Below are 24,262 nucleotides of genomic sequence, written 5' to 3'. Positions count from 1 at the left end.
TGAACTGTCTTTGATAAGCTGTTAAAAGTCTTCTTAAAGTGTATTTATTCTTCAAAGACGAGGCTTTATATTTGTGTTGCTTTATCCATATCCTAAGACAAGTCATTTATTCAATCGATCGCGGGTTCTGAAATGCATGGTCATGAACTCGAGGCTGGGTCTGTAAAGGTTTGTTTACGTCTGACGTCACCGTGGGAAAGTTTACTCAGGCATCGCGTAACTCGACCTACATTTGATTTCACTTTGTGATGTCATAATGGAGAGACAATGACATACGCGCGTCGATGGTGTGCATTGCGCGCTGTTGGCTATGGTGCCGCGCGCCAAGTGCTTTGTGAAACGCCCCCCCCCCCCCAATCCCTGATCGTGTGATTATGCCCCATGCCGCCACTTCTTTATTTTACCCTTTTCAAGCCACGGCACCCTTTTATTTTTTCAAGAACTAAAAAGTTTCGCGTCACCCCGATCTCAAATTCATCAAAGAAGATTCATTTTGCACCACTCTGGTTTTCGTCAAGTACTATATACACACGCCTTTCTAATTTGTAATATGTTAACAATTCTATTTTGTAATCAACACACTATAAGATTTTTTTTTTAAAGTTTTCGGGCACCTTATGCCCACATTTGGAGCTATTAAGGCACTTCGTTGACTAACGTCACCTGTTAATAAGTTATAATAATAATAATAGTCATATTTGTATAACACTTAATACTATGTTTCTACTTTATTATATTAAAGGGCTATTTTCTCTAGCGGTTGTTAATATTTTGGTGTCACGAAAGCGACGTTATTCAAAATTAATTTATTTGACTTTGCTAAATTTCTATTGTGGCACCCCGGTTGAAAAACTCTGGTCTAAGGAGGGCATATGGTACCGCCCCTTTTCTACAGCTTGGCCAAGTGCAGCTGAAGTTAAACTGCGATGTATGTGTAGATATTACTGTGAGCAGGGAGGTGAGACTATCCTCCGGGCTATCCTCCCTGATCGGTGTAATGGATCCAAGATTCTCTTGCATGCGGCTATAAGAAATAATAATAAAGAGCAAAACAAATCGAACTAGTAATTAACAAACGAACACAATTTTCACATTTTTTACGTACGTAAAGTCGTATGCTGGGGAGGGGGCACATGAAAACGAATTCCAAGATCGGATTTTCACCTGAGGCATGATTTTTATTGGCTGCTGAGCTCTGTTACAATCAGGGACGGATCTGACTTTTTGCCAAGGGGGAGGGGGGGGGGGGGGGGCGGGGTTGACCCAGTGGCGGATCCAGGGTTTTCCAAAAATCGCGCCGTTTACTGTTTTACTTTTTTTTCCCCTTCTCCCCATTTTTGTTCACTTGGCCGCCCAAGGGGGGGGGGGGGAGGGTTAAACCGCCGAAGCCCCCCTAGATCCGCCCCTGCCATTCATGGCAAAGTCAACATTAATCATGCAAGCGATTTGATTAAAACTTATTAAGCAATTAGCATATTATGATCTTTTACAAGTATATTACACAAGTTAAAGAGCATATTTTGTCTCTCATGACTCAAAATACATTGGAGGGAAAAAAGAGGGTGAACAAATATACAATAATAATGATTCAGTCGAAACCAGTACCAAAACGTAATCATGCCCGAGTGTCATCACGAGAGGGCAGTACAGCCAAACAAATTCCTTTTGAAATGGCGGCTTCTGCCTTGGTGAGTAAATAAGAAAATTGATTGAATCAAAGTTAGTGACGAACTTTTAATAATTTAGACGATATATCACTCTTGTAATCCTTAACCATGCACTGATAAAGATTTTCTTGTATTTAGTAGTATGGTTGTATGTATGAAAGGGCGTACAGTAGCCTTGTCCAGATAACGATGCCGAGTCGCCGGTGTTATACGTTGTGCCACTTATGGTACTTTTGGTACGGTACGTGAGTGTGTGGGTGGTGGCATTGGCATTTGCTGTTTGGTGCCGTAGCCGAACGGAGCTCTCGATTCTTTGCTTGTGACTGCATGGCGTGTCTCGCTGTAGTAAGACCACGTGGTTCTGAACATAACGTGGCACTTTCTATTTTAACTTCTCCTGCTAAAATGACGCTTCAACTCAAGTTCTAAAGATAACTATACTGTAGTGAAGAGACTACAGGTCTTGGTGAGTCATGAAAATATGCAATACTAGGCTTGCATTTGCCTGTGGCCATTATGTGTGATGACCATAGTTTGTGCATGACCCAAGATCGCTATATCAGTAGGGGCGCTGGTCCGAGAATAAGGATCGTCTTCATAAACAAGGATCGTCTTCTTTAACAAGGACTGATGCGTCCTCAAAAATAAGGACCGTCTGCATTTTTGCAGACGTTTCATATTTTTGATCGGCGCATTGGCGATGCTAAAAACGGATTCTGCAATGATTTTTTTGATGCATTTTACATTGACTTTGTACAGAGACTTTCACATTATGAGCAATAAATCCTTGGGAAGACGGACAACCCATAAAAGTAGACAGTGAACTAGGGTTATTTTCCCCCGGGGAATCCATTTTTGGCATCACCAGCGGGCCGTTCTGTAACATGAAACCCCCAGAGTGCCGATGAAAAAAAACGTCCTCGAAAATGCAGACAACCCTTATTTTTGAGGACACATTTTGTCCTTGTTTATGAGGATATCCTTGTTTATGAGGACGATCCTCATTCTCGGACCAGCGCCCCTACTGTATATAAATCGGTAAGATTTAAAAAATCTAGTTTCACCAATGGAAACAGGAACATAAAATTATGTAGAGATGAAATTTTCTTTGAAATTGGGTATGAAATCATGAAAATATTGACAAAAGATCAGCAAATTTTGCAGTCATTTGCGTCCGTTCTGAAAAATTATCATCTCACCGTTAAAGGAAATCTTCATTTTTAGAGCAGATATCCTCAAAATTGTAAATAAAAAGTGGTATGGACGGATCGTATGAACTTGCCCCGCAAATTATGAAATAATCTTATGTTTGATGGAGCACATTTTTTTATAAATCAGCTGTATTTCTAAACGCTGTAAGGTGTCCTTGTTTTCATGACTTTGTAAGTTGCAGCGCGCACACCAATCCGACATCAAATTTTTAGATTGTGATATCTCTGCACTCTGGAATCCTTTGACGATAAACTTTCTAGTTGAACCAATTTTGCCGTCCATTTGGTAATAATTTAAATAAATAACATTGTGTAGAATATGAGAAATCATAGATCAAATATCAAATTTTGTAATATTGTCAAAATCTCCGCGAAGTTTGGTCACCCATAAGTTCATGTATTAAGCTTATCATGGATCAATATTATGCATAGTTTTTAAGACTTACATGTAAGTAAATATGTCGTTTTTACGGGAGAAATGTTTTCTTTATGTTGGCGGTTGTACATGTAATGCAGCTTTCGCTCTGTCTACCCCTTTCTTTTTTAATTGAGTTTTTTCTTTCTCTGAAATCTTCTTATTTTCATGTATAGGATACACAAACAAAACGAAGGAGCCTGCCACCTTTGAACACAAGCGAAACAGGTAAAAAATCTTTCAAAGATTTAAGGAGAATTACCGTAAATGCTGTGTAGCTGTTTGCAGTTAACATTTTATTTTTTACACATTTTTATTTTTAATGATAAAAATTTAATCTTTTTCATGCGGTCTATTCTCTAGACCCAATAGCTTTTGATTATTCAAATTTCCATTGTCATTGGTACTTCTACTTCTACTACGATACTCAGCAGGATCAATAAGTCAGGACGTAGTGCTGAATGTAGTGCTGGATGTAGTTTTGGTAGTGATGGTAATAAAGACCTTATATTTTAATTTCTTCCAACAGAAACAGCATCACCCAAGAAGACTAAAAAGAAGAAGAAAAATGTTGAAGGTAAGTGAGATCATAAATTCCCATTCAAGCTATACCCATAGAATGATTGGAAGTACTAAAACAAATATCCTGTGTGTTAGATGCATTGTAATACATAAAGCAAAGAGAGTAATACTGGACATCTTACATCAGTTTAATATGCATGCATTTAAATGAAGAGTGAAATTAAAAACAGTTTTCCTTCATCTGTATGCAGTTAATGTTTTTAAACAAACCTCTTAAAATGTGCTTCTTCTCCATGAGAGTGCAGCGCTAACAAGCCATTGTTTGGCATGTTGTCTTGCCATGCCCCTGGCAAAGTGGGACATGTCCCAATTTACATTTGCCCGTTACAGCACTGAAAGATGTATAACTGTTTTAGTACATCATCTGTCAGCTATGATGAATTTTATTCCAATCATTCGCAGTTTCCACCATAAAAACTTCTTAGTCTTAATGATGGCTGAAGATCCTTCCTTGGATGTCTGAGCTGACACATTACTAGTAATCAACATTTCTCTGTCACTATGCCACAATGCGCTCTCTTGATTGAGAGTGCAATAGAATAGAAGTGTATGAAGGTATGACCACTGCATATTTTTAGTTACTGTAGGTCCAGAAACTATGTTTCATTTTGCTATTCTAAAATTTGATTTTACAGTACATGCCAAATTATTTGCTCATGAAATAATCACACACTAAATGAACTCTTTCAATTTTCTAGGAGTAGATGCTAGTGACTCTCAACTGTCGAATGTGAGCAAGCTGAGAGGTACTGTGTCAGAGAGTACAGAGGTCAGAGGTCAAAATACTACCGCCAGTACAGAAGATATAGCGAATGTGGGCAATGGAAGTAAGAGGAAGAAAAAGAAAAGAAAACCACCAGATGCACCAGATGGCAATGGTAAGATGCATGCGTGTGCTACTTTATTCACATGTCACCCTTAGCCTCATTTATTTGTGAAAACCAGCCCCCATGCTTCAAATATTTCTCTGAGGGGAAGGGGGGCGCTTGGTGTAGATTGTTTGGTTACTTTAATACCTGCTGTTTAAACAATGAAGAAAAAAAATGAAAAAGACTTTTAATCAAGAAATTACACGACAGGGATTTTTGCTCATGATCCATTGAAATTTGTTGTGAGGTTTGTTTAGCTGTCAGCTATGATGAATTTTATTCCAATCATTCGCAGTTTCCACCATAAAGACTTTGTCTTAATGATGGCTGAAGATCCTTCCTTGGATGTCTGAGCTGACTTCATATAGATGTTTAATAATCAGTGATGTAGCACGAGTCCACCAATACAGAGTACACTTGTCTTGCTTGGAAAATGAAACGCAACTGCTAAGGGGGTGGGTGTAGTCCTGGCATCTTTTTTCTGTGTTTTCCCGTTTTCTCTCTTTATTTTTTTACCACTAAATGGAGAGGGGGGGGGGGGGGCATTGGCTTCCCTTATTCTTTCTGTTGATGTATAAATTCTTGTGATCATTCATGTTATGAACTATGATTGGTCCTACTTTGATAGCTCTTTTTTCCTCATTGCAGTTGATGAAGATGATACATCAGGCAAAGCTCCAGCAATTGAAAATCTGAGATCCTCTCCAGGTGCTGCTAGGAGGAAAAGAGGTAAGGGCATGGGCACTTGATTTGTGTTCTCTTTATCTTGTTCAGTGTACATATTGCTAGCAGATGGACAGCTTATCATCAAACTCAGGACATGTATGTTTCTTGCTAAGCCAATGAACTGGTTAGAATTTGGGGTCAAATGGTCAAAGGTCATGGGGGGTCATTATGTATGAAAAAATGGCCTGTGATCGCATTCTCATTAGAACTGACGGATGGATTACTATCAAACTCAGGACATTCGTGTATTTTGCAAAGCCCATGAACTGATTAGATTTTAGGGTCACACGGTCAAAGATCAAAGGGTCATATATATATATATATATGAAAAATAGCTTGTAATCACAATATTCTGATAACCTCTATTACAATTAAACTTGAATTTTAAAAATTGCTTTTGATTGGGTTTGTAAAATGGCTCAATGGTGAAAAATTGTCGCTTCCTTTGCTTACATATAGTTTTGAGACATGCAGAAGCCACTTATGCAGTTCTTTCTTAAAATGATACCTCTTGGCTCTTTATGCTGAGAGTCACAGAAAAGTTGCCACAATTTGATCTCTTATCAGGTTATGAATAACTTATGTTTGTTTACTTTTGTTTTATGTTTGTCAGACGGAAGGAAATCCCACATACCTAGGTCTGTGAGTGATGAGATCATACCAGAATCCAATGGCAATGCAAAGCAGAAAGCAAAGAGGCCAAAGTCAAAGTTCTTACCAGGTAATATATTGTTCAATAATGGCATGTTGGTCATAAACCTAGAATTCAATGTAGAATTATTGTTGAAATTATTTTCTACTAATACATGTAGTCTGAAAACACTTTCCATGAAGAATTCCTACCATTCTACTTTTCACTGTATTCCTGACTTTGCTTATGCTTATATCACAAATGTGTTATAGAGGCATATTTAGAACGGAGAATCTAAAATGTCAGCTATGATGAATTTTATTCCAATCATTCGCAGTTTCCACCATAAAGACTTTACAGTCTTAATGATGGCTGAAGATCCTTCCTTGGATGTCTGAGCTGACACTTATATAACTCTTACTATTCATTCTAAAAATAGTACTATCAATAATTGATGTTTCAAATACTTTTTCTGTCTTTGGATGGAGGAAAGTCCAGTTGAGGCCAAGACAACCTTTCAGACGTTTTAGTAGCGCGAAACATGGCATAGTATCTATGTTCCCGCATAATTCTGTACAAAAACATTAAAACTGAGATGTACACAGGACAAAATTTGCCATTATGTACCGTTGACTGATTGTTTATCATGATTTTTCATCTTTTAGAAGACAGTGCCGATGGTGAGGAAGAGGGTCCGAAGACACCTCAAGCCCGACCTCCGACAGGCAAGGCTAAATCCAAGAAAAAGAAAGCAAGGTTTGTGCACTTGGAGCATGATCTTTTTTAAATTTTTGGGTGATGTGAGAATATTGAGTAATACTTACACTATTATAATAAGCATAGAGAATGAGGCTCAGCACACAGTTTGGGCGAAATGACTAACTTCACTACGATTAATGCATTGATGGAAAAAAAAATTGTTAATGTTATGATGCATCATCAAAGTATACATTCCCTTGAAATGTGAAAGCCATTGCACCAATTTTTGGAAGTATTTATGTGTTGCATATATTTTTCAATCTAATTGTGGTTTCAGCTATGATGAATTTTATTCCAATCATTCGCAGTTTCCACCATAAAGACTTCTCAGTCTTAATGATGGCTGAAGATCCTTCCTTGGATGTCTGAGCTGATAAATCAAATTTTTGCTTGACCTCACTTCAAATTTATTAGATGTAGTAGGATCAATCTAGGCATACAAATCAATTTTAAAGATCTCGCTTTTAGTAACTCTTTGAGTTGTTAAAGTTTTTGATATAAATATATCTATTATCTACAATGGTCTGATTTTTATTTTGGTTGTATTTCTTTGTTTTCTGACAGGCCAATCACATCGGGTGATGAGAACTATCATGCTGATGGAGAAGGTGAGTTGGACTCCATAAACTTCAAATACACTTTAGTCAGCCACGCAAACAAGATATCCTATTGTTCTAGGACATACATATAAGTCACATACACAGGGAAAATGTGTCAGCTATGATGAATTTTATTCCAATCATTCGCAGTTTCCACCATAAAGACTTCTTAGTCTTAATGATGGCTGAAGATCCTTCCTTGGATGTCTGAGCTGACACTGAATTTTTACTTCGAACATAGAAAGAGACTCAAGAAGTAAAATGTGGGTGGTTCATCAAGAATAATAATCAATATACAAGATATTAGTCCATTAACTATTTAAAGGTATTTCATTCAACACCTTCAGGACAGTAAAATGGCAAAAAGGTGAGGATGCCTAAGCATGCAAGTATTGGCGCTGATATTTTTTAGATGGAAATGAAATCAAGCTTTGAACAGTCTGTAAAGCTTTCTGTAAAATTATGTATAGCACATTAACCTCTTCCGAATTGTAGGGTAGAAAGAAAAAAACGCATTTGTGATAGGGTATTTCACGATATGGCAGTGTGTTCTATTCTGTATTGGAATTCATTAGATTGCTTATCTGTCATTTTGATTTTTTCTTCCTTCAGATTTATTATTTTCCGCTGATGATGTAGTGACTGGTGAGGTTCAAGTAGAGACGGCCCATCAGCCCCCTGCTTCTCAGGTCGCTGTACTTCCAAGTCAACCAGTCAATAAGCTATTCATGGAAAGGAAAGGTTAGTAGTACAGCTCCAAACACTCCCACATTTGCTCCTTTAGAAGGAATTTTGCTAATGTGCAGATGTCTTGTCTTATTAAAGCTTCCTTGTATGTTTTGTGTAGTTGCTTTGTCAGCTGTGATGAATTTTATTCCAATCATTCGCAGTTTCCACCATAAAGACTTCTCGGTCTTAATGATGGCTGAAGATCCTTCCTTGGATGTCTGAGCTGACACTATGATTTCAAACATGTACATATTTCATGATTGCATTGGGCCAAACTTCTATAGCCTCTTGATGACTAAGAGGGACCAAATTTATGTGTAACATAAGTACAGTGTCTCTAATTGAATAATAGAATGTAGATGATATTAGATCCTTCTATAAATTATTAACACCTGAAATACAATTGTCACCGCAGCAACCCTCTTTTCATATCTAAATTTACAAAATTGATGTATCGGGTATGAAGTCATTTGCTGTGTTTTACTTATTTCAGGTGGATTTGCCAGTGAGGACAAAAAGCGACTGATCAAACGGAGAGATCGTGAGAGGAGATTACAACAAGAGGCCCCAGAAGAGGTCAACTTCACTACAACTCAGTGTGCGCTGGTGAGATTGTCTTTATTTATACTGCCGGAAATGATTTGTCAGGCATATATACAGTCAAACCTGTCTATAGTGACCCCTCAATGGAAACCCAAAAGTGGTCTTTGTAGACAGGTTGTCACTCAGCAGGTTTGACTGTAGCAGGAAGACTTCCTAAACATGTTGGTGTTCAGTAGACATACATGTACACAAAGGATTAGCTGATTGTAAAGTAATGATAATCGTCAAACCAAGAGTTATACCATGTTTGCAAGATTGTAAGCTCGGTCATTTTTTAAATACATGACCTTATATTATTTGAACTGAGCATATGTAGTTTTTCAATGAGCAAAAATTGACACAAAACAGGGTTCGTACGGGTCATGGAAAACCTGGAAAGTCATGGAATTTTACTTTATTGCTTTTAAGGCCTTGAAAGTCATGGAAAATTATTTTTTCCATTGGAAAGTCATGGAAAGTCATGGAATATCAAAATTATGGACAACTATAGTATTTTCTCACTATACAAGTGAATAAATGGAGATATTTCAACCATTTTCTTCTCGTATTTTCTTTCATTCGTAACATACCGACTGATTGTACTTGTGAATGTGTTCACTATGATCGATGGATAAGCGCTGTGTACGTGGGTGTGTACGTGTACGATACGAACTACGTGTGTATTGTATGGCGGTACGGTCCACATCGTGCGCACATGGCTAGCTTGCGAGCGAGCTCGCTAGCGCTAGCTCAGTTCAGCAAGCTAGCGCACGTGTACGTGTGCAGTGTGTGTGTGCATATGATGATGGTGCCAACGCGACATGTGACACTCCAAGAACGAATGTAATGCCTCGATTGCACTTTGGCTTTGCATTAAATTGCGACCACTTAGACTACTACAATTTTTACACTTCTCCAATAAATGAGGAAAAAGTAAATTAGTAATATTTGTTTTTTAATTTTCATTATTTAAATAAAAAAGGAACAATACTGACGTGTCAACAAGGCAAATTGGCAGCGCTAGCTCGTTGACGATCTATATATCGACGCGACGGCATGTGTTTTGAAACTTTTGTGCATGTGTTGATTCTTCATGAAACGGAGTTGTTTATTTTCACAGACCTTGGAACTCGTCACGTGGATATTTTCACCATTACAAATTTTGTGGAAGTGATATTCAAAATGCCTGGAAATTGTCATTTTAAGGATGCTTGGTTAGAACACCCGGATTACCGTGGCTGGATTTTGAAAGAAAGTTCCGATCTGGGGACTGCTAGATGTGCTGTTTGTATGTGTAAATTCAGTGTCCGTAATATGGGCGAAGCAGCCGTCAAGAGCCACAAGAAGAGTGAAAAACACACAGCAAACCTCCAACAGCAACAACGTCGTAAGTGAGCATTTTTAATGTGAATTTTACCGATCCTTTATTGAGCATGAATCCAAATAATGACTGATAATAATTATATAAAAATGAAAGATTTGAGATTATTTAGCGATGCGATGTCACCTCGCAGGCATTGGTTACTGCTTACTGCGACCAGCCCGTTCGGGAGCGTCCCCGGCCCCGGGCCGGGCCGGCTAGGTTACTGCATGCAACAGCCCGAACGCTAACCCAGGGGGCTCCGCACTCACACGCCAGTGTTGTACCGGGCACTGTATGTGGACTGCAGAAAAAAAAAATAATAATAATTTACCTTAAAATTGACCCCAAAAATCATAAAACTAAATTTTGTACTTACAATTGGGTCCAACAGTTTGCTTGCCTTGAGAAGTATTTCCTCCTTTCTATTTCTTTAAAATATGTTTTTAAGGAATGAGTCAAAAATTAGTCCACTTGTCTTAGTGACTTACATCAATTGGCCAAAAGTTGCCGTGAATTTTTTTTTTTTTCCTTCCCCATACTGTCAAACGGTTGTCAAAATAGGAAAACGTTTATGCTTTTAATGGTCGTTTGAACGGCAGTTAAACGTTTTGACTCGGCCCTAAATCTTACCAAATGATGATATTTATATTTTATTTATTTTAATAGACATTTTTTTCTTTTCTCCTAGATTCTACTCTCTCACTCAAGAGCTTCTTCAAGGCAAAAGGTGCAGAAAGTTCATCAGTATCTATCACGTCTACAGATGCAACAACCAGTACTTGTGCGCCATCAACCTCTAAAGTGACAACTCCCATTCCTGTTGCTGCAAGAGAGGAAACTTTAAAAGCTGAAATACTCTGGTGTCTGAAAGTGGTGGAGGATCATTTATCATTTCATTCTTGCCAGCACAACAGTGAGCTCTTTCAAAGAATGTTTCCGGACTCAGCTATTGCTAAGGGTTTCACGTTGTCAGAAACAAAATGTCGGTATATGACGGTGTTTGGTTTGGGCCCATATGTGCAAGACCTCCTTTATGACAACATAAAACAATCAAACCACTATGTGATACTGTTTGATGAAAGCCTCAACAAGAAGCTCCAGAAAAAGCAGATGGACTTCCTCATAAGAACATGGCAACACAATGAAGTTTGCACTCGCTACTTGACGTCTGTGTTCATCGGACATGGTTCAGCTGTTCACCTCAAGGAAGAACTGAATAAAGTTCTGCACACAGTTGGCTTGGAAAAATTACTGCAAATATCAATGGATGGTCCCAACGTTAATTGGAAGATGTATGATGACTTTACGCGAGAGTACACTGCTGACCTGACCAAATCCATACTGAATATAGGCTCATGCGGGCTCCATATAGTTAATGGTGCTTTTCTGACAGGTGCCAAGGCTGCTGACTGGGAGGTGGAAAGCTTTCTATCATCCTTGTATTACCTGTTTTCTGATTCCCCTGCCAGAAGAGAGGATTATCAGAAGATAACTGGAGATCATACCATGCCACTTAAGTTTTGCAAGACCCGATGGCTGGAAAACCTTCCTGTTGCAGAGAGAGCAATCAGCATCTGGGAGAGTGTATGTGCGTATGTTAAAGCAGTAGAAGAGAAGAAAATCCCTCACCCAAAGAACAAGTCCTTTGAAACTGTTTCAAAATGTACTCATATAACTGATTTCTTAGCAAGACTGTACTTCTTCATATCTGTTGCAAAGCTGGTCAATCCTTTCCTAACAGACTATCAGACTGATGCACCAATGCTGCCCTTTTTAGCTGAAGACCTTACTAGAATGCTTGCATCCCTTATGCAGCGATTTTTAAAGCTGGACAGGAGTACCATTACTTCTCCTTACAAGATAATGCAGGTAGATGTTAGCAGTGAGGCCATTCAGCTGCCCTTGGCCAAGTTGGACATTGGATTCTACACTGAGAAGAAGCTGAAAGATCTGAAGGCGAAAAATATCATCAGTGAGCTGAAAGTTCTGGAATTTCGCACTCAAGCAAAGAAGTTTCTTGCTGCAATGACCCGGAAGCTCATTGAGCGATGTCCGCTTAAGTATGCACTTGTGAGAAATATAGGATGCTTGAGTCCAAAGAACATGGCAAAAGACAAAGAAAACTCCACTGCAAAGCTGAAGAGGGTGCTTAACACCCTTAGTGATGCCCACAGACTTAAGGATTCATGTGACGATATCCTAAGAGAATACTCAGAAGCATGTGATGAGGCATCAAGAAGTGCAGAGATGAGAGACTTTGATCCAAAGAAAGAGAGATTGGACTCTGTAATGTGCAAATTTCTGTCCGAGTCTCGCTATTCGACCCTCTTAAAGTTGGTCCGCATGTTGCTTGTCTTGTCCCATGGACAAGCCTCCATTGAGAGAGGTTTCTCAATCAACAACGAAGTTAAAGAGGACAATCTCCTGGGACACTCACTGATATCATTGAGGGCCATTTATGACCATATCAAGTATGTTGGAGGAATCAAGAATGTGACTATTGACAAATCAATCATGTTGGCTGCGTCTGCAGGCAGGCAGAAATACCACATCTATCTCGATGAACAGAGGCGTAAAAAGGAAAAGGAAAAGAAAGAAGGAAAGAGAAAAGGACTGATGGATGGTTTGGAAGAACTAAAGGCCAAACAAATGAGACTGCAAGCAGATGTGAAAAGTCTTCACACCTCAGCAGACAAGTATGCTGAGGAAGCAGAGTCACAAGGAAGATTGACTTGTATTTCCAAATCAAACAGCCTCCGACGTACAGCAAAGGAGAAGGCATCCCAGTTACAAGTAATTCAGAAACAGATTGATGAACAGCTGAATGCCATTAAGAATTATTAAAGAACTTGGACAGTTTGTTACCAATGCCACCAAATATTCAGACAGGTGCAATGTGTAGAGGGATTTCTTTCAAACAGCTACATGAAGATGTCTCAAGAAAAAACTCATTCAGAAATTATTGACCAGCTTAATGCTAGCGAAACAAGAATTCATCAGCTGATGTGAGTAGGCCTACTGTGTTTTGTTGGTGAAATCAAAATTGGTGATGGTATGTGTGTGAGTTTGTGTGTTGGTGTTGTTTTGTTTTCTTTTTTTTTTGGGGGGGGGGGGGGGGTAGTTACCTTGTACATGCAAAGGAGAGCTATTGAAGGAATCATGGTGGTCCATGAAACCAGGAACAGGCAATTTGTATTCTTTAGAAGTGAAAATTGCCATTAAAAAATGGACAATTGTTGATATGAATACATGTATGTGTAATTGTAAGAATATTATATAGCAGTGCATATCGAATATGATGAAAAAATAACATGTAATTGTAACAGATGAAATAACTAGATAACAAAAGCTGCCTTTCTATTAGTAGACTTGAAACATGCACTTTGCTTCGCTTTGATTTGAGATCAAATTTTCAGTCTACCGTGTAAAAAAAATGTGTAAAAGTCATGGAAAGGTCATGGAATTCTGGCTAGAAAAGTCATGGAAAGTCATGGAATTAAATTTATGAGAAAGAGTATGAACCCTGCAAAAGCAATGGAGATAAGATCTGTTTATAGTTATGAAAGTAGGGATGTTTAGTGCTGAACCTAAACACTGCCCGGAATTTAGTCATGAAATGAGCAATGATGAATTTTATTCCTATCATTCGCAGTTTCCACCATAAAGACTTCTTAGTCTTAATGATGGCTGAAGATCCTTCCTTGGATGTCTGAGCTCATGTCTATGTTTCATGTCAGATTTAGAGAGCATTATGTGTATGGTAAAGGCTTCTCTTGACAGCACATGCTTTCAAATTGTTGTCAAGGAGAATATTTTGATGGTATAAGAAAGCAGTGTATGATCATGTGATTGCCAATTTTCACACAAATTAAAAAAAATGTTGTTATCATGAATGTTATCTTGCCTAGGCATGTTTTATTCAACAAGTTGATTTCAGGCCTGATAATTACCCGATTGAAATCATTTTCCCAATTTTATTTCTTCTTCCGATTTCCCCCCTATTTTCCTGTTTTATCCCCAATTCTCTTACTCAAAAGGGGAGGAATGTTGTTAGATGCCATTTTTCCCCCCCGAATCCTTTTTTTTTGGAGGTGGTTGAGGGAAAAAAAACACCAATTTTTTTGTTCAGTGGTCACTATCACCCCTGTGATTTTGAATAATACATTCTTCTTTGTTTACTTTGCAGTCTACCCATCATAAGTTCCTGACCTTCACTTTGCTATGCCACGGTGTTTTAGCTGGATATTCATTATGGCAATGTGTCGTGGTCTTCGTATTAGCTTCTGAACTTCAAGGTTCCGGAAAGGACGGTCAGACACAGTTCCTAGAGCAGTACAGCAGACTAGCTCAGCCTGCATCCTCAGTCTATTACTTCTTACTTGCCCTCTGTACGGTTTCTGTGTTTGATAGGTAAGAATGAGTTTCCATTTAACAGACAGCATAATTTTGGATTAACTAGAGTACTTGCATGTAGTGGAAATAATTATTATTACCCCAGCTTAAGCATGGATGCCATTACAGCGCTCAAGCATTTTAAGTAATTAATTCCTCCCAGGTTCATTTACCTCACTGGGTGGAGTGTGGCAAATGTCATTATTAATGTCTGTAATTTGACATTATCTTACCTTTCAAAATTTCCAGCAATGCCCCTGTGTTCTACATGATTTTACTTTGATACTTGGTAAGAAAGACACGGGAGTAGATACCAATTTTGATCTGACTAGAGAAGATCTAGGGAAGATTTCTTTTAAAGAAGGTGAACAAATTTGAAAATTTTCCTTGGAAATGTCGACTCCTTGTGATTGAAAAAACATTTCTATTCTGATTAAGACCAACGCAGATATTGTTTACACTTGATCTTGACTTCTCTTGACAAACTTTGCATTTTTCCATAGAAAATACCCTAGACAAATATTTATAACCATGTAACAATTTCTTTGTAGTTAAAGTGGCATGAGTGTGTCGCGCTAAAAAAGCCATTGTTTGGCGTGTTGTTTTGCCATTCCCCTGGCACAGTGGGGAAGTCCAAATTTACATTTGCCCTATACAGTACTTAAAGATGTATAGCTGTTTCGATACACCATCTGTCAGCTGTGATGAATTTTATTCCAATCATTCGCAGTTTCCACCATAAAGACATCTTGTCTTAATGATGGCTGAAGATCCTTCCTTGGATGTCTGAGCTGACACATTAGTAATCAACATTTCTCTGTACTACTCAGTTTGAAATATGAAATTAACCATGTAATAAGAATTAAGAATATAGTTAGATTTATAAATTTACTTGAAAAGTTATATTAATTTCCTCCTCGATACCAATTTTTTGTAATCCATTGTCTTGGCATTGATTTAATCATACATATCTTTTCCCCCCTAGATTTGATATAGCCAGGCCAGACAGGCAGTTCTTCAGAGGTCTCCTCACATTCCAGTCAGGAGCAGTTTCTATTTTAGGTGAGAATTCTACTGAGTTACAGGAAAAAGTTAAGCGTAAATGTGACCAGTTGTCATTTGTTAGTGTACAATGCTAAAGATGTCTTACACCACTCGTCTTTGTAAAGTGTTTTCTCAGTAATTTGACATTGACTTTTAATTGTTTATGTTGATAAATAGTTCTTGTCACTGTCATCAGAAAACAAACAACAACATAAGAGTGACTATTTTAGATTACCTTTTTTATAGAGAGGAATGCACCCACAGTATACAATGTTTCAACAAGGAATGAGCTATGATGAATTTTATTCCAATCATTCGCAGTTTCCACCATAAAGACTTCTCGGTCTTAATGATGGCTGAAGATCCTTCCTTGGATGTCTGAGCTCATATTCGTACAACAGAAATCTCTGTGGTATGTGACATAATTGAAATTGTGGTCAATCAACTTTTGACTGAGCTTGGTTTCTGTTCTCTCCACAGTGTACCTAATTTCATTGATATTCTCAACAAGCATAGCTGCAATAGATGACAGAATTAGTCTCTTCCTCAAGTCTGATCCTCCATATTGGTAAGTTATCACCAAAAAAATGCTTCACATAGAACAAAAATTGGACAGCAAGAGAATGAAAGTTCTTTTGCTTCCTTTGCGTGTGAAGTTGCATAAAAATTATATTGTTTCTGATAGGAAAAAACCTGAATGGAAATTCATCTTCTCTCCTTAACACTTGGGCTATGATGAATTTTATTCCAATCATTCGCAGTTTCCACCATAAAGACTTCTTAGTCTTAATGATGGCTGAAGATCCTTCCTTGGATGTCTGAGCCCAGTTACAGTCTCCCTTAGTTGGTTAATCTTGATTAAACCATGCTGTGCAGTATCTTTGCATTTACAGAGGACCTTTAGTTCCAATATGAAAACCAGTAAACACTCTCTCATAAATAGACCATCAGTTTTCTTGTCTACACTTGGTTTAGGCTCAAGACCTTTCCACTTCTAAGAGTGACAATATGTTTATCTATCACAAAGAAAATGTAAGCAGTTCATCTCAAGATATACCAAGATCGTAAATCATTTAATGCACTTTCTTTCTTTGCTTTTTTCAGTGAACCTAATTGTCCTGAAGATGGTAGTCTCTGGGATGACGATGAAGCCGCCTCAAGATTAAATATCTGGCGTATCATCAATGTGATCCGAGCTATCGGCTCTATTCTTGGTTGGATCATCATAGCTATTACACCAACTACAGATTATACATCAGGTAAGATTTAGATACAGTCATACACTATGAATATGACTGACAAAGAAAGCGGACAAAATATACAGTTCCTCAGGTAGACAAAGGAACATCCCTTCACTGCTATTATGTAAAAATGTGTAGAACAAGTGTCACATGCATATTCACTTTTTACATGATAGCAGTGATGGGATGTTTCTTTGTCTACCTGAGGAACTGCATATTTTGTCCGCTTTCTTTGTCTGTCATGTTCATAGTGATAGGAACTGAACAACTATGGTATCAAATATTCCATATACTCTACTGAAAAGAAATCTCACCCATCTGTTCTTGTACAATACAGAGGGACTTTTTGAAAATTATGTCCTTGGACCAAAGGGAGTTTAAGTCATTGTATGGAAACTGTGTTACATCAGGGCTTCATTTGTCCCCTTTGAAAAGAAAAGAAGAAAGACTTCAAAGTAGTTGGACCTGCAAAATAACCTTGTTGTAATGAACAGTGTTCATAAATACTAGTTTCCACTGTATTAGAATATGTATTTTATTTAGTATCATCTCTCTGAGTTAAGAACAAGGGAAATATGACATAAGTCATGAATGAAGTATGAACAAAGTTTTACATGAAGGAATAGATTGTTAAAAAGTATAAAGATTGCATGCTATATTTGTACTTTGTATTGAACGAGCGCAGCAATGAATAGCCTTATCTTCAGGTCTAACGATGAGTTACTCCAGATGTTCTGAGATAATGAATATGCATCAGTTTGTGAGTCATAATTGTGTTTGTTTTGTCATCAGATCACTTGCATGATGCTGATGTACCTTTATGGGAAGAACAGCAGGAGACAGAACTAGGGAACATGGCATCACAGGCATGACAGGTACAACCCTTCGTCTGACTCTAATGGATTGGATTGCCTAGGGGCTTTAAAGGCATCGTTTAACAATGTTAAATCTGAGATGCATGGCCCTACATGTTATCAGTGTCTGTGATATGGTGTAATATTGAAGCCCTACAAAAATTGCACTTCAAAATGATCATGAAGTGCCTCGAAAAAAAGTAAAAAATCTTTGAGTGACCGGTTTTACCATACTCATTTTCACCAATAGACTGTAGTGTTATCAAAACCGTTAGGAAAACGCAAAATGAAATTTTGATTTCCAATCATAAATATCTTGATAAATAGACAGGCGATCATCATCAGCTTTTAAAGGTCATGGGGTTCCTGACTGACCTAAATGTTCATAATTATCATTGCAGCATGAGCTAAATCCAGGATTTCGTTTCAGAATCTGAGACAAAGTTACCCTATCCCTTTAAGTGGTGTATACTGAATAATGGGTATCAGAAACATGATTGGACTCTTTTGATCAATGTGTCTTTTTCAATGTCAGTGCAAATCTGCATATAAGTTTGAGAATGGCAATATTGTTATTGCAGTAGTATAACATCTAGACCCACTGGGTGTATCGTGATTACAAGAGCTGTAGATGACTTTAAAACTTCATACAGAGTCTAATTATAATCCTCTTGTAACAAGGTGATATGAATCGCACATATATGTCCTAGGTTTCAGTTATTATGATATATACATCCTGAATTCTCAGTACTTAAGTCTTTCTGTTCTAAGATGATTTATGAAGAAGAAGCATGTGGAAATTTGTGGTGTGGTTATTTGAAGTGCCAAAGACATTGAGAATCGCTTAATTGTCAAATATGTTGGTAATGTCGGCTATGATGAATTTTATTCCAATCATTCGCAGTTTCCACCATAAAGACTTCTTAGTCTTAATGATGGCTGAAGATCCTTCCTTGGATGTCTGAGCTGACATATCATCTGCCTTTTCTCTATCATAAGAAAGTCAAACTTGAAACAAGATATCCAAGCCCAACTGTTATCTTTACAATGTTGCAGCTTTTACAACTAAAATGTATTTTTCCTTCTTCTGTATATTTCTTCTTATAACAGGGCAACTTCATCATGTTCCAAGAAATGAGATACAGTTTGAGGAGGTAAGTTCAAATACTGACATTAAATTATATTCTGTGTGTGATCATGATACATGATTGTGTAACTTGGCTAATAACGTTTATATCTCTTTGTCAGCTATGATGAATTTTATTCCAATCATTCGCAGTTTCCACCATAAAGGCTTCTTAGTCTTAATGATGGCTGAAGATCCTTCCTTGGATGTCTGAGCTGATTACAAATGTATTTCTGCGTATGAAAGTCATGTACACAAAATAAACTCTCAACATGTTTAATTTGTCAAAGTGTATAGACAAAGATCTATCTCAGTCCATTAAAATGAAAGTTTGAGTTTGAATGTACTTTCCTATATCATTAATTTGGAATACCTTATCTGTACATTTTGATTGACTTAAAGTTTTGAAATAATCACTTGATTTGTCCTTTCTGACTTTTAATCTTTGCAGATTTACAAGCGGCACAGCAAGCAGCTTACTACATCAGCCATGGATATCTGGATGCGCAATGATATATGACCAGTACTCTAGTTTCTAGAGTGTAGATTTGAGTGTGAGTTGACGATGTGATAACGCCTATACTAGACGGTGTATTTCTAAACAGGGTTTGAGAAAATTATGGTGAAATCAATAGAAATCTCAGGAGTATGCAATTCTTTTTCTTCTCATTTTTAATTTTTTTGAAAATATATGTAAACCATCAACTTCTGGATCCACTGAAATGCCCTTTCAAATATGCATAAACCATGACAACCTACTATTAAAAGTTTAAAACTTGTAAATGAATGGCAACTGCATGCCCAAAGTGTTGAGGAGTTATTCACTGGGCTCTGTGTTTTAAGGTACAGAAATGTAAGAAACTTGCGATATAAAAATATAAAATAAACCACTTTGGTTTACCGCATCCTATCTGAGCGAGGCTTAAAGCTCATGTACAGTTCTGGTAGCAGAAAGGAAATTGGAAAGAAATAAAAATAAACATGTAGTCACATGTTGTTCTCCTTGTAGCAAAAGATACATGTGTATTAAGACCATTTGATATTCTATCTATGATTTGCAGTGTTTGTAGTGTAAATATCTGCAAGAAACGCTAGATAATGACTGTACACTCCCCTACGCTAGGACCTTCCACCCAGATGGTTTTAGGCACATAAATCTTGGCGCTTCGTGTAGAGACGGATGTGTGTAGAGAGTTGCACGTGTACACGTAATGCTAAAAACTCTATGCGTTTGTAGTGCAGGTTGCTTATTTTCTTCCCAGGATGGGGATCAAATTATTTTCTAGCTCTCATTTGTTTCATATTTCATTTGAGAAGAAAAAAAACATACTTCACAGCATTGAAGGGATCAAAATTATTTTCTACCTCTCAGTTTTTCTCATTAAGAAGGAAAACAAAAGCTTCACAGAACTTACGGAGTGCAGGTATCATCCTAAAAAAATCAAAGAAATCCGACGAAAAGTTTGTGAGGGCTTACCAAAACTGTAAATGAAGTAAAAGGGTGTAAAGGTATTATACTAGTATATCTTTTGGGATCCTTATTTTAAAAAGAGAAGACTGTTTGTTGAAAAAGACGAGGATTGTCACCATGATTGTCTCATTTCCAATAGAATTCAAATAACAAGTATATTTACTTAGATATCTGTTTCCAGTACTAATAAATTAGTACGGTCATGATGCCTGCATTTCAAAGATACCGGTATCTCCATTAAGATTTCCTGAGCATACCATATTATGCGAAGGCAGAATTTTCTTCCCAGGATGGGGATCAAATTATTTTCTAGCTCTCATTTGTTTCATATTTCATTTGAGAAGAAAAAAAACATACTTCACAGCATTGAAGGGATCAAAATTATTTTCTACCTCTCAGTTTTTCTCATTAAGAAGGAAAACAAAAGCTTCACAGAACTTACGGAGTGCAGGTATCATCCTAAAAAAATCAAAGAAATCCGACGAAAAGTTTGTGAGGGCTTACCAAAACTGTAAATGAAGTAAAAGGGTGTAAAGGTATTATACTAGTATATCTTTTGGGATCCTTATTTAAAAAGAGAAGACTGTTTGTTGAAAAAGACGAGGATTGTCACCATGATTGTCTCATTTCCAATAGAATTCAAATAACAAGTATATTTACTTAGATATCTGTTTCCAGTACTAATAAATTAGTACGGTCATGATGCCTGCATTTCAAAGATACCGGTATCTCCATTAAGATTTCCTGAGCATACCATATTATGCGAAGGCAGTTAATCAGTTAATCCATTAATGATATTGATATCTTGCATAATCCTGTTTATATCTTGTTTAACAGACTCAGGTTTATGCGTAGTATTCATATATCATTTCAATTTCGGAGAAGGAGACATTCAAGACACAAAATTGTGGACATCTTGGAATTTGTGTATTATTATCACAGGAATCACAGGAATGTGGGAAGTCGATTTTTCAATTATTGGGAGGTTTTTGTATCTTGTCTGGAAAGTCCTATCTTTGCCGTTTGCTGTATGTATTCATAGTTTCTTGAAAACACCTTGATATAGATAATCTTATAAGTATTATGATTCTCATCATCATCTTGTGCTAATACTACCGTCCATTATTTATATTATTTATATTAATTACCCAATTTTAAGTAATAATCTTGTATTCAAATGCATCAAGTTTCGATGTTTGTAAAACACAGCTTTTCACTATTCTTTTGCTAGTTTGTTAATTTGCCTGACAATTAAAGATGAGAATGCCTCTAGGTTTACGTCTTTTTTAATGTATTCATATTATAGTCATGTGAAGTACTCCATCTTCAGTACTTATTACACTTTGATACTACTACTTCTATACTACATAGTATCTGATCATAATGCTTTCTTTGGGTACAAATACTTTTTACTATATTGTTACCATATCTTAGTCAAGACCATTTGATCAGGATTTAAGAATGAGTATTCAATTCAATTGTCATACATGTATTAGATTGTGTTACACTTTGATTTATATATCTGAAATATTATGTACATATCTTATTTATAAATGAAAATGATACATTTTACTTGAATTCCTTTGTGTACCATGTATCGCATTTATTTTGTGTTTTCATTTTATCTGTTCAGTTCCGAATCAAACACCAAATTGTAGATAACTATGTGATGTCTTGTCCTCAAATGACAGAAAACTACATGTATTTGAAAAGCACAAACTATTTAAAAATAGAACTGGAGCTCCAAGATGAGCAAAAGTGTGATTTTTTTTGTTAGCTCTTACGATGCGATACAAACATGATTTGAGGGCTACTGGTCATGCAGCACAGATATTAGGGACTTTTAGATTTACACGACGAGAACGTGGACCGCCACGTGTGACATCCTTTTAAGGTAATGTGACGTCCTTTTAAGGCTCTGCCGGGCACGGCCCAGTGCCTTAACACAATATCACACGCGGCAGTCCACGCACTCGTCATGTAAATCTAAAATTCTCTATTAGGGGAGAAGGGTAGGGGAGAAGGGTAGACACAGAGACTGAAAGAGAAAGAAAGCAAGAGGGGGATAGATCGAGAGAGAGAGAGAGAGAGCGTAAGAGGGGGAAGATAAGATATTCATATTATAAACACAAATATTTGGATTACCTGGTTACTCTAGCAGTATCATTTAAAATGTGTCAAATGCAAGACATTTTGAAAAATTCTGATTGGGAACGGTTAATTGGGAACATCGCCTTTTTAATTCTTCGCATAAGAAACGTAATACACTTATAAAAGCTGTGATTGTTAACTCTTGTCTCACTCATCCCCTTTCCATTTTCTGTCTACCTCTCTCTCTTTCTTTATATCTCTCACTGTCTCTCTCTCTCTCTCTTTTCTCCCTCCTCTTTCTCTCCACCTCTATCATCTCTGGCTTTCTCTGCCACCTCTTTCTCTTCTATCCTTCTCTCCCTCTCTCAATCAAAAAATGAATTATTTAATGCCGATTCCTGTTCTTTGTGTAAGTTTGTCTAAAATGAAGACACATGTTGCGACTCTCACAATTATTGAGATTAGTTAACAAGTTGATTCCGGTCATAAAAAAGATAATCATCGTCATTGGTCAATATTCGTCTAAGATAACAACTTTTCCTGGCTAATGGTGCGATGTAATTATGGTAATAAAACTGGTTACTAGATGCATGGACACCAGATGTAATAATCACGAAAAGATTTCAAGGCATGTAAGAATAAGTCAACGAACTCTTGCTGTCCTTACTTGTATTCAGAATATTGATTTCATATTGCGATATATCTGTTTTATGTTAGTTTATGTAGGTTAATATTAGGCAATCAAGGTGATAATTCGTATATATTTTTACCAACTATTTTTGTTAACGGAATGGCACATAAGGGAAGGGAATATATCAGGCCTATATAAAAACATTTTTTTTTAAAGTGGAAGAAGTGAGAGGGGCCGCGTGCCTGGAAAGAATAAGGGTGGTATAACCACAAGACGGCACTAGCATAGTAGTTAACCATAACATAAACATTTTTTTTTTAAAGAGTGAATATCAGTGATAGTACTAATGATAATAGTATGGGTTTACATAGCGCTTATCTCCAAGCGTTTTACAGATACATAACCGTACATGTATATCATTATCCCGGTCATCGGATTCAGACTTGCCCGTACATAATGTGCACATAGAAAGGCTTATAGGGAGGGATGCATGGGAAAGAGAGCAAGGGATATTGGAGAAAGGAGAGATAGGGAGAGAGAGAGAGAGAGAGAGAGAGAGAGAGAGAGAGAGAGAGAGAGAGAGAGAGAGAGAGAGAGAGAGAGAGGGGGGGGGGGGGACGAGAGAGAGGGGATGGGGTGTGGTGGTGCGAGGGATGGGAAAGACAGCAAGGGAGGGTGAAGGGGAGAAAGGAGTGAGGGAGGGAGATATAGAGAGAGAGAATGGGGAAAGAGTGTGCATGGAAGGGAGGGGGAGAGAGAGAGAGAGGGGGGGGGGGGAAGAGAGAGAGGGGATGGGGTGTGAGGGGTGTGGTGGTGCGAGGGATGGGAAAGGCAGCAAGGGAGGGTGAAGGGGAGAAAGGAGTGAGGGAGGGAGATATGGAGGGAGAGAATGGGGAAAGAGTGTGCATGGAAGGAAGGGGGAGAGCGAGAGAGAGAGAGAGAGAGAGAGAGAGAGAGAGGGGGAAGAGAGAGAGAGGTGTGAGGGGTGTGGTGGTGCGAGGGATGGGAAAGACAGCAAGGGAGGGTGAAGGGGAGAAAGGAGTGAGGGAGGGAGATATAGAGAGAGAGAATGGGGAAAGAGTGTGCATGGAAGGGAGGGGGAGAGAGAGAGAGAGGGGGGGGGGGAAGAGAGAGAGAGAGAGAGGGGGGGGGAAGAGAGAGAGGGGATGGGGTGTGAGGGGTGTGGTGGTGCGAGGGATGGGAAAGGCAGCAAGGGAGGGTGAAGGGGAGAAACGAGTGAGGGAGGGAGATATGGAGGGAGAGAATGGGGAAAGAGTGT

The 24,262-nt window shown here is 37.8% G+C and overlaps 1 protein-coding gene and 12 non-coding genes across 13 annotated transcripts; all 13 read left to right on the top strand.

The window, feature by feature from the left end:
* Positions 1–1,616: 1,616 nt before the first annotated feature.
* On the top strand, positions 1,617–20,262 carry LOC752951 (transmembrane protein 237). The gene is made up of 17 exons (XM_030973721.1): positions 1,617–1,688; positions 3,470–3,521; positions 3,823–3,870; positions 4,574–4,753; positions 5,393–5,473; positions 6,084–6,191; positions 6,767–6,857; positions 7,425–7,468; positions 8,072–8,200; positions 8,682–8,794; positions 14,320–14,543; positions 15,511–15,587; positions 16,050–16,137; positions 16,674–16,828; positions 17,603–17,685; positions 18,775–18,818; positions 19,242–20,262. Exons 1-15 carry the CDS (start codon positions 1,671–1,673, stop codon positions 17,680–17,682), a joined length of 1,488 nt encoding a protein of 495 aa, XP_030829581.1. The 5' UTR covers positions 1,617–1,670; the 3' UTR covers positions 17,683–17,685; positions 18,775–18,818; positions 19,242–20,262.
* Positions 4,244–4,342, top strand: LOC115920074. Its single transcript, XR_004062162.1, has one exon. It is a non-coding gene; the product is annotated as a small nucleolar RNA SNORD14 (small nucleolar RNA).
* Positions 5,006–5,101, top strand: LOC115920080. Its single transcript, XR_004062168.1, has one exon. It is a non-coding gene; the product is annotated as a small nucleolar RNA SNORD14 (small nucleolar RNA).
* Positions 6,405–6,503, top strand: LOC115920093. The gene has a single exon (XR_004062181.1). It is a non-coding gene; the product is annotated as a small nucleolar RNA SNORD14 (small nucleolar RNA).
* Positions 7,135–7,233, top strand: LOC115920073. Its single transcript, XR_004062161.1, has one exon. It is a non-coding gene; the product is annotated as a small nucleolar RNA SNORD14 (small nucleolar RNA).
* On the top strand, positions 7,576–7,674 carry LOC115920094. The gene has a single exon (XR_004062182.1). It is a non-coding gene; the product is annotated as a small nucleolar RNA SNORD14 (small nucleolar RNA).
* Positions 8,316–8,414, top strand: LOC115920076. Its single transcript, XR_004062164.1, has one exon. It is a non-coding gene; the product is annotated as a small nucleolar RNA SNORD14 (small nucleolar RNA).
* On the top strand, positions 13,752–13,850 carry LOC115920092. The gene has a single exon (XR_004062180.1). It is a non-coding gene; the product is annotated as a small nucleolar RNA SNORD14 (small nucleolar RNA).
* LOC115920075 lies at positions 15,222–15,319 on the top strand. The gene has a single exon (XR_004062163.1). It is a non-coding gene; the product is annotated as a small nucleolar RNA SNORD14 (small nucleolar RNA).
* Positions 15,857–15,955, top strand: LOC115920078. Its single transcript, XR_004062166.1, has one exon. It is a non-coding gene; the product is annotated as a small nucleolar RNA SNORD14 (small nucleolar RNA).
* LOC115920083 lies at positions 16,297–16,395 on the top strand. Its single transcript, XR_004062171.1, has one exon. It is a non-coding gene; the product is annotated as a small nucleolar RNA SNORD14 (small nucleolar RNA).
* LOC115920079 lies at positions 18,535–18,633 on the top strand. Its single transcript, XR_004062167.1, has one exon. It is a non-coding gene; the product is annotated as a small nucleolar RNA SNORD14 (small nucleolar RNA).
* On the top strand, positions 18,910–19,008 carry LOC115920077. The gene has a single exon (XR_004062165.1). It is a non-coding gene; the product is annotated as a small nucleolar RNA SNORD14 (small nucleolar RNA).
* Positions 20,263–24,262: the final 4,000 nt, after the last annotated feature.

This window comes from Strongylocentrotus purpuratus, unplaced genomic scaffold, assembly GCF_000002235.5.
Source record: "Strongylocentrotus purpuratus isolate Spur 01 unplaced genomic scaffold, Spur_5.0 spur5_scaffold_7, whole genome shotgun sequence".
Classification (NCBI taxonomy): Eukaryota; Metazoa; Echinodermata; class Echinoidea; order Camarodonta; family Strongylocentrotidae; genus Strongylocentrotus; species Strongylocentrotus purpuratus.
This window is presented reverse-complemented; position numbering and strand designations above follow the sequence as displayed.

Bases quoted from the DNA above. Each gene is read 5' to 3' on its own strand.
- LOC752951 (XM_030973721.1), top strand. The intron at 6,858-7,424 runs GTTTGTGCACTT...GTTTTCTGACAG, and splicing joins TCCAAGAAAAAGAAAGCAAG to GCCAATCACATCGGGTGATG. The intron at 14,544-15,510 runs GTAAGAATGAGT...TTTCCCCCCTAG, and splicing joins ACGGTTTCTGTGTTTGATAG to ATTTGATATAGCCAGGCCAG.